Source organism: Notamacropus eugenii, chromosome 2 (genome assembly GCF_028372415.1).
Source record: "Notamacropus eugenii isolate mMacEug1 chromosome 2, mMacEug1.pri_v2, whole genome shotgun sequence".
NCBI lineage: Eukaryota > Metazoa > Chordata > Mammalia > Diprotodontia > Macropodidae > Notamacropus > Notamacropus eugenii.
The window spans coordinates 311683524-311693537 of NC_092873.1; the positions used below are offsets into that span (position 1 = coordinate 311683524).

At 44.6% G+C, this 10014-nt stretch overlaps 1 protein-coding gene across 6 annotated transcripts in view; it reads right to left on the reverse strand.

Annotated features, from left to right (window-relative positions):
• ADAP2 (ArfGAP with dual PH domains 2) overlaps positions 1-5242 on the reverse strand; it is a 36847-nt gene extending 31605 nt beyond the window's left edge. For 2 of the 6 annotated variants that reach the window (XM_072644984.1, XM_072644985.1), the window contains exons 1-3: positions 4903-5237; positions 4153-4283; positions 1539-1630 (exon numbers count right to left, since the gene is read on the reverse strand). In XM_072644984.1, the coding sequence (XP_072501085.1) occupies positions 1539-1630; positions 4153-4283; positions 4903-4996 (317 nt within the window). In that variant the 5' untranslated portion in view covers positions 4997-5237. Of the gene's footprint in view, positions 1-1538; positions 1631-4152; positions 4284-4902 lie in introns of all 6 variants that reach the window. The other 4 variants (XM_072644988.1, XM_072644987.1, XM_072644986.1 and 1 more) reach the window with 4 other exon arrangements.
• Positions 5243-10014: the final 4772 nt, after the last annotated feature.

The following is a 10014-nucleotide window of genomic DNA, read 5'->3' on the forward strand; positions in this document are numbered from 1 at the left end:
GGGACGAGGCTGAGCTTGGGGCGCACTCAGCACTGTCTCTTGTAAAGGCAACTCGGCTCTTCCCTTGAGTCATCCTAGGCACTCATTTTAAATGGTGAAATGGACATTAGATCCAGAAAACCCTACAAAATCATGCAAGTCAAGGGCATCAAATCTCAAAGTCTATTTTAAATACACTCATGAAACCACCTAAACCATCAAGAGCTTCCACATCTGAAAAGGAAACAAGTATGTGAAAGATGGTGACATTAAACAAATAACATACTCCTTTCCATCAGTATAATAGTGGAGTTGACAGGTAGGGCCAAGGTAAGTAGGGGAGCTGCCTACAGGGTCATTGGCCCCAAAAGAGTGTTGAGTTCTTGTCGCACATGCTCAAAAATGTAGAAAGTAGTAGAGAACTAAAGGGTTTTAGTGTGGATTCTTTTGTCCAGATTAATTAATTCATTAAGCCTGTCCAGATTAATAAGGCTCCCAAAATGCACTGGTATACTCACAGGGCTCCTGGACCAATCAGCTCACATGTGAGTTCCCCTTAACATATTGATATGATACTTACTAAAAAAGGAAGAACTCATTCCTAAGCCAGAAGAGATTACTCAAAAGATGCCCCAAAAGAAATGGAAGAAACCAAAACTTATTGCTCCGAAGTAACTGTGACTCGAACATTCAAATAAAAGTGGAATTAAAATGTTTTTTTTTTAAAGAGAAAGAAGTCAGAACCCAGTCATCTTATCCCACCCTCACACCTGACTCCGAGTCAACTTCTGGAACCAGGAATTATCTGAGCTGGAAAGGACCTTAAAGGCTATTTAGTAGAAATTGGATACGGGAGTTCCCTCAGAAGGTAAGTGACTTGTCTGAGGTCATACTAACTAATGAAGGAACTAGGAGTAGAACTCAAGACTCCTGACTGCCAGTGCCAGTAAGACTTCCCCTCGATTACATGACCTCTCTGAAGAGGAAGTCCCCTAGAAGACTTTGGCCTTGATATCAGGAAAAACACATACATTTAGAGCTGTCTCAAAGGGGAATAATAGGCTGCCTTGAGAATTGGTAGGCTCATCCTCCATGGCAGGTCTTCAGTTAAAAAAATAGGCAACTGCTTGTCTGTACGGTCTAGATTAAAGGGCTGCTGAGGAGCTTTTCAACTCTTAGATTCTGTGATTCTGTGACTTAAATTCTGGTCAGATTAGCAGCCAACCAAGCATGGCCTCTCTCTGTGGGCAAGGAGAGATGAATGAGCTTGAAGAGTAGAATGATGTAGTGAATGTAGGGCACTGAGCCTGAAGTTGGGAAAACCTGGGTTCAAATCCTACCTCAGACCCTTATTAGTGGTGCTATGTTGGGTGGGTAGGTAACTTAAACTTTCTTAGCCTGAGGACCTCTCCTCTGTAAAATGAGGGAGTTGGACACAAGGGCCTTCCAAGATACTTCCAGCTCTAAATCTATGATCTTATGAGGGCCTGAGGGTCCATGATTGGAGTTCTTTGACTTGGGAGGGGGACCGGCTCAGACCCTAAAAGAGCCCCACTTACAGGCAGTCTTCAGACTGGGGGATGTAGTAGAAAGCAGGTACTTTTGCTTCGTATTTTGCCTTGGAACAGAGGTTTCCATTTCGTGTCATAAACTGAAAAACAAAAGTCAGTTTGGTGACTGGTCTCTGCAGCATCAGCGCCTGGGCCTGGGCCCTTCCTCCTCTCCAGCCCCCACCTTCCCTTCTGCCCCTTGAACTCTCCAGTTTCCCTGCATGATCTCAGAGCCTAAAATGTGAAACGAAACCACAGCAAATGCAGACAAATCTATCCTTTCCTGTCTTTTAAGAGAGGTGTTCCGTGGTCATGGGAAAAGGCTGCCTCCCTGGTCCTAGAGTCAGAACTGGTAATTCTGCTATAACCCTAATGCCTTCAAACTCCAATACCGAGCTCCAGCCATACGCAGCTGGGGAACCAATGGAGCAGACAGATAGACCAGCTTAGCATGCTGCTGGCCAGGATAGTGGTAGAGCAGGTTCAGCCAGAGTTGCCTTCCAGGAGAGCAGAAGGATCCACATTATTGAATCAGGCAGATGCCTGCAGACACTAGGAAGCATTTGGGGGCTTGGCAATTGGAATTACCACACATCTAATTTTTCCCTTTCAACCTGGATGCTTTGACATCTTGTAGCCCCCTGAGGGGTGCTGAAAATAGTGGCTACTGCTGGACCATCACAGATCAGGCTGGATGAGTGCCTAGAGAGGAACAGAATACCAATCTTGCCATAATGGTTGTTAACATTTATACAAAGCTTACAAACACTTTGCCCATGTTCTCTTCCTTGATCCTCACAACTTGAACTACCTACAAGCATTATCATCCTCCTTTTTTAGAGATCAAGAAACTGATTTAGAAAGGTTCAAGGACATTGTCCAAAGTCACAGAGTTCAGATAAGGCAAAAGTAGGTAGAGAACCAAAGTCTTCTGATTCCAAATCCCCTGAGCATTCTCAGCTCTGTCACAGTGAACCATTTAGTTAAAATACCTGCCCATGGACATAAATTAACTTTCTATCATCCATATTCACTTTCTGGATTGCCTAGGGGGATCAGATCAACACTGGGTTAGCTGCTTACTAACTAGCACATTTCTGGACTGGAAATGCAAGTGTGTGTGTGTGTGTGTGTCTGTCTGTGTGTCTGTGTGTGTATGTGTGTGTATATGTGTGTGTGTGTGATTTCTTTGTTATAGGAAACTCCCTTCCCTGATACAGCTTGACAGTTGCTCTGCACCCTAGTCTTAGAGAGTTTTCCTGGGGGACTAAGAGCTTAAGTGATTTGCTTAGAGCCTCAATGTCAATACGTGTCGGGATTTAAACTCAGGTCTTCCTGACTCCAGAACAGCTTTCTATCTGATACGCCAAAATGTATCTTGCATTCACCCTCATCTTAACATCAACCTGAGCTGAGCTGTAAGGAGGTAAATCTTCCAGGGAGAAAGCACTGGGTTCTATTTCCTCAGTCAGAGAGATCTGGGGTGATTATCTGATATTTGGGGATTTTGTGGCTACCACTACCCTCTGTGAAACAGGCAATCTGACACAATGGGAGAGAGCTGGCTGCTGAACCAGGAAGACCAGACTCTAAGTCCCTCCCTGACACATACTGACTGGTTTATTTAGCTTTTACTCCCCTCCACCACACACTCTATGATCCTGACAGACTGATTAGTTACATGTTCTTGAATACATACATATACTTTTCCGTGTTGCATATCAGTCTCTTTGGACATAAGGACTTTCCCTTATGCCTAGAATACTCCCCTTTCCCCCTCCCTGTTGAATCCCTGGCTTCCTTCAAGGCTAAGCTTAAATGCCACCTTCCATTGGAGGCCTTTCCTGGTCTCCTTCCAAGAGCTAGAGCCTTACCTTCTAAAGTTACCTTCCAACTGCTCAGTGGGTGTCTAGTATGTAACTACTTATGCACCTGCTTTTTTACTGCCAGGCTTTATTTCCCACAACTGAATCTAAGTTCCTTGAAGGCAGAGTCTATTTTTGCCTTTTCTTTTTCTCTCTAGCACTGAGCACTGTGCTGGACACATCAGTGCTTATAAATACTGATTTGCTAGGGGCTGTTGACTCGACTTCATCTTTCAGTGCCCAAGGCAGCTCTCTTAAGACTTAAGTTGTAGAGAAGGAGTCAGATCTGTCTTGGTAAAGGGAATTTCTCATCCAGGAGTTCTCTATGCCTATGAAATCAGAAGTTTCGTCCCTGAGCAGGGATAAAAAGAGATTAGTCTCAGGGTCGTCTGTTATCATCTTTACATCTGAGAGATGGGAATATGTGGGGGGCCAGCCTTGAACACTGCTGCTTTGGATTCAGTGTTTCTTGGCCTGGTCAAACTCCTTTCATGATGTTGTAGGGAAAAGCATTGACCGTCTTGGGAAACAAGAGACCCGGGTTCAATGACCCTCTGTGCAGGTATCTAGTATGGAACTATGTGGTATGCGCATGCTTTTCATTGCCAGACTGCTGTCTCCTCCTGCAGAATGTAAGCAACTTTGGACAAATCGCTTCTCTCCCGGCCTCAGTTTCCTCCTCTGTAAAAGGAGAGAGTCTGGGAGTCCCTGTCACCTCTGACATTCTTTCCGCCTATGATTCTCTAGCCCCCTTCTACCTCCACGATGCTGTCATCCCAGAAGTCGAGCCGAACCGATTTCACTTTACTGATCTCCGGGAAGTTCCGGTGCACCCCAGAGCAGTTCAGGCAGATGAAAATCCCCAGTTTGTAAGAGGCCCAGTCAGGATCTGCAGGGGGAAGAGAAAACAGCCAGAAAACTGGATCGGGGTGCGGCTTAGAGGTCAACAGGCCAGAACGCTGCCGTTGGCACGTTGGGAAGCAGGGGTGGATTGTCGGGGTGCGTGGGGAAGGGGCCGATGCACAGTCTCAGGGACTCGTGGAGAAAAACCTGGCCTTGTGCCAGTCTGGGAATCGGAGCTACTGGCTCTAATTTCCATCCCAACACTAACTCTTAGAAAGCATTTTAAGGGACCACTCCACTTACTCAACTTGAAAATTCTCCCACGTTCCCTCTCCCCCAACAGGTAGACACCTCCCCGGAGCAGGAGTCTTACTGAATGCTAAACAGCCTTGTCGAAAGAACAGTGGATCTGAGTGAAGACAAACTACCGAAAGGTTCATTTCTAAGAGGATAGGAAGGACTGGGCTAGGAAATAAATCCCAAGAGAGAGGGGAGGGTAAAGCGGGCTTGGGCCAGGGAGCCAGTGGATGGGCAGATGCAAGAGAAGACTGAGGATTCTCCAGGTGTGGGTCCGACTGCTAGGAGGCTCTGGATGCTAGGGTCCAGGCCTCGGGTGGGCTTATATCCAGGCGAGCCCGGGACCCCGAGGTCTCTGGGTCTCTTACCTGGCGCTCCACAGTCTGCGCACACCCCGTTGCCGGTGCCAGCCGCCCGCAGCAGCTCCAGCAGGCGCCTCTTGTTGTGTTCCCGGTCCCCCATAGCCCGCCAGGGGCTCCCTGCTCAGCCAGTGCGGCTTCCGGGACGCGCTCGGGGTTCCTGGAGAGCCCTGGCTCGGGCCATGATGTGTGCGTCCAGTCCTCTTCGCGCTGTGGCTCGCCTCTCCTGGGGATAAGTGACCGCTCCGGAGCAGAGCCGACGCCCTGGTCCGCCCCGCTCCATCCAGTCCCCGCCCAGACAAGGACTTCAGGGTTGTTTTTTTCCTTTACATGTTAGCTTGTGTTTGTTCTTGTGGGCACTGTAGTGGGGACAGTGGCGGGGCCGTGGAGAGAGCCCACCTGTGTTTATGTCCTTGTAGAAGTGGACGTTAGACATTGAGTGGCGCAGTGGGAAAATCCTTGCTTGACCTCGCAGTGAGGAAGCACCGGATTCAAATTCCCCCTCCAGCTTTCCTAGCTGTGGGATCTTGAACTAATCCCTTAATTTTCTCCGACCTTAGTTTCCTCATCTGTAAAATGGTCAAAATAGGAGCGCAGATCGAGAGCCGGAAAGGACCTCAAAGACGCTCTAGAACAACAATTTTATAATAGAGGAAAACTGAAGTCGGAGAAAGTTAAGAGATTTGCCTAAGGACACCTAATAGTATTTGAACTCAAATCGTCTGACTTCAGAAGTAGCGTTCTTTCCACTAGACCACACTGCCTAAATATGAATTAATAGAGCGCTGGTCCTGAAGTTGTCAAGAACTGAGTTCAAATATAACCTCAGACTAGTTGGACAAATCTCTTAACCTCTCTCAGCCTCAATTTCCTTCTGTGAAATGGAGATCCTAATAGTACACACACACACACACACACACACACACACACACACACACACACACACACACACACACACACACACAAACACACCCCCTGCCAGCAACGTTGGGTGCACAAAATAAGATAAAAGATGTAGGGCACTTTGTAAACTTTCAAGAGGTGACCTCACAGGAATGTTGTGAAGGACAAATGAAATAATTATGTAAAGGCTTTGAAACCCTAAACGCACTATTATTGTTATTGCAATGTGCACATATATCTGAAATCTTGACAGCTACGTGCTAGCAGTGTGTCCTTGAGCTCTTTGATGTTTAACTTAGCCTAAAGGATCATGGGAGCTAAGGAGATGGAAGACCTTAGAGTTGATCTCCAATCCCCTCCCTTGACAGGTGAGAAAACCTAAGGCTGAGCAAGGTTGACTGATTTGACAGCAAAGAACTGTCTCAAAATTCAATTTTAAAAAATTAAGACCATCTCTCCCAGACTCTTTCTTCTCCCCAGCTTCACACTTCCAATCACTTCATCATCTCTGACTCACCTCTTCTTTGTTCCAGGCTCAGAGGATGAAGTGGCCCTCCACTTGTGATCCTGTTTCTTCTATAACTTATCTTCTTAATTATCCCCATTTCCTGCTGAATTTCTTTTCTTATTAATTTTTTAAATAACCTTATTTGAACTGGTTATGTTTTGCTTTTAAATCGCATTCATTTCTGACCTGACCCTAATAACAAACAATAAGAAAGAATAAAAGAACCAGCTGGGTTAGACTCACAGTATATTTGGAATATTTCCATACTCCATCTCTTTAATGTGTAATATGCAGTATTCCACAGTCCTCCAGCTCTGTAATGAAAGGTCTCTTCCCTATTCTTTACAAATGCACCCAGATATCAGACTAGCCTCTCTCCTCAGAGTTTGGTGTTCTACCCGTACATCACTAACCTTCCAAATCTAGACCTACACCTGAGGGGGATGGCGATGTGATCTGGTGCCCTAGACTTGAAGTCAGAGAGACTGGGTTCACATCTAGCTTCATATGCTTACTAGCTGTGTGACCCTGGGCAAGTCACTGAAAGTTTCTTTGCTTCATTCTTGAATGGTGAGTGAGGGAACTGGATCCTCGCAGTTCTAAATTTATGATTTTAGGAGATTAGGTAGATGCTGTGACTGAGGCACGTTGTTGGATTCCTCTCCTCAAAAATACCTTCTCCAGCTGTTAGCCCAGGTGCCTGTAATCCCATCATTCCTCCTTTGCATCAGAGTTTTCCTTTCAGAAAACCTGTTTAAATTCGAGGGTAACTCCCTGCCTGAGAGTGTTAGCGCTTTAACCTCAAAAATAAACAAATAAACCAGTTCTCAGATTTGTCACAGTCTTAAAAACCTCCACTTCATTTTACCAACCCCTGGAGCCATGCTCCTAAGTTCCTCCTCCCTTTCAGAATCAAACTCCTAAAAAAGCGTTCTCTGTTTCCACTTTCTTCTCACTCCCCTTTCACTTCTACATCCCTTATAACCTAACTTCAAAACTCCTCACTTAGGCTCTTTGCAGTATCTGACCCCGGTGACCCTTGCTCTCCTCCCCTATGCTCTCCCTTCTCTGGGTTGCCTTGGCACTGCTCTTTCTCTTGGTTCTACCTTCTGCTGCTCCTCATTTGGATCACCATGCAGGTCCATTCCCATACTTGTTTGGGAGTTTTATTAAAAATGTATTAAATCAAATTAAAAATGCATTTAAAAAAATTTCAATCTGAACTTAACGAACATTAAATAAAATGAGCATTTCCATGTCAAATCAACAAGTCTTTATTAAGTGCTTCCTGTGTCAGGCCATGTGCTAAGAAACAAAGGATACAAAGAAAGGAAAAAGGCAATCTCAGTTCCCAAGGTGCTCACAGTCTAATGGGGTTGGGGGAACAACATGCAATAGAGTTATGCACAAATAAAATATAAACAGGAAAAATTGGAGATAATCAACAGAGGAAAAACATTAGCACTAAGGAGGATTGGGAAAGGCTTCCTGTAGAAGGTGGAATTTTAGCAAGGACTTGAAAGAAGTCAGGGAAGTCGGGAGATGGAAGTGAGGAGGCAGAGAATTCTAGGAGTGGAGTGAAAATATCCAGAGTTGGGAGATGGGACAGCTTATTCAGGGAACAGTAAAGAGGATAGTATCCCTAGATTGAAAAGTATCTGGAGAGGAATAAAGGAGTAATAAAAATAGAAAGATAGGAAGGGACCAAGTTAGGAAGGACTTTAAATTTGAGGATTCTATATTTGATCCTGGAGGTGATGTGGAGTCACTAAATAAATGTGGAGTTTATTGGATATAGTAATCAATCAGTCCGTTAATAATATTTATGAGCACCTACTATGTACCAGGTACTGTGCTGGGTGCTTTGGGTACAAAGAAGGGTAAAGGACAGTCTCTACTCTCAAGGAATTAATGGGGGAGACAACTTGCAAATAACTATATACAAACAAGGGGGTGGAGATGAGAGGGAAAGAGGAACCAAGGATAGAGTTGCACAAAAGAAAAAAAAAAGGAAGAAAAGGAAAAGAAAGCAAAGAGGGTCATTGAAGCATTAAAAAAAATACAAAGAAGAGAACTGAATATGCAAGCAAGCTAACTTTGAAAGATACATGTTGAATTTGTTAGATAATTAAAAAGAAAACTGTCCACAGTGGAAACTCCCAGATTCACGCATGTGACTTTTCTGTTATCTTATGGAGGTAGAAATCACCAGTGATCTCTTCATTGACAAACTAATGACCTTTTCTCAGCCTTGGCATTTCTGGACTCTCTGCAGCCTTTGGCAGTATTGATCATCCTCTTCTCCCTAGATTTTCCCAACACTACTCCCTCCTTGTTCTCCTCCTACCATGTGACTTCTCAGAATCCTTTGCTATATCTTCATCCAAATCACACCCATTATCTTCTGGTATCAGAACTCTCAGTCCTTCTTGCTTTACACTTTTTCGCTCAGTGATCTTATCAGCTCCCAGGGATCCATTATCATTTCTATGCAGATGATTCTCAGATCTATTTATCTACTCGTCATTTCCCTCCAGAGGGCAGCTGGGTGGCACAGTGGATAGAGCACCAGGCCTGGAGCCAAGAAGGCTCATCTTCCTGAATTCAAATTGGCCTCAGATATTTACTAGCTGTGTGACCCTGCACAAGTCACTTCACTCTGTTTGCCTCAGTTTCCTTATCTGTAAAATGAGCTGGAAAAGGAAATGGCAGACCAAAGCATTATCTTTGCCAAGAAAACCCCAAATGCGGTCATGAAAAGTTGGATGCAACTGAACAACAACAAAAAATTTTTGTCCTGTCCTTCAATCTCCTATGTCCAAGTGCTTATTGTACATCGAGGACTGGGCATCTCTTAGAAATTTAAACTCAACATGTCCAAAACCAAACTCATTCTCTTCCTCTTCTCACTTCCTAACTTCTCTATTATTATCAACGGTATCACCGGCCTCTGAGTTACGTAGGCTAGAAATTTAGTTGTCATCCTTTACTCCTCACTCTCTCACTCCCCATAACTAATCTATCGCCAAGTTGAATCTACCTTCGTAAAAGTTCTCTTCTCTCCTCTGGCACTTCCAGTGCTCTGGTGCAGATCCTCATCACCTCATCCATTATAGCCTGCTTGTTGGTTTGCCTATCACAAGTCCCTCCCCACAATAGTCCATGCTCCACTTAGCTGCCCAAGTGATCCTAAAGTTGAGGTCTTATTATGCTCCCTCTCCCTTCTACCCACTTAATAAACTCCAATGTCTCCCTATCACTTCCACAATCAAATATAATTCTGTTTGGCATTCAAAGCCCTTCAAAATCTGGCCCTCACCTACTGTTCCAGTCTTCTCACCTTATGCCTTACCACATACTCTACAATCCAGTGACTCTTGTCTCCTGGCTACTTCTCAAACAAGATGCTCCATCTGGCAATTCTAGGCATTGCCTCACTACATGGAACACTCTCCCTCTTTCTCTTTGCCTCCTGCTTTTCTGACTTCCTTCAAGTCCCAGTTAAAATCCCACCTTCTACGGGAAACCTTTCCTGGCCCCTTTAAATTCTAATGCCTTTTCTCTGTTGGTTATTTCAAATTCATCCCATATATACCTTGTTTTTATATAGTACTGAAAGATGAGAAGAAGGTTGGTGGTGTCATGAACCTCTCCAATCTTTGTGAAAAGAAAACTTGAATTATTCTAAAAAAATGTCCAAAGGATCCATA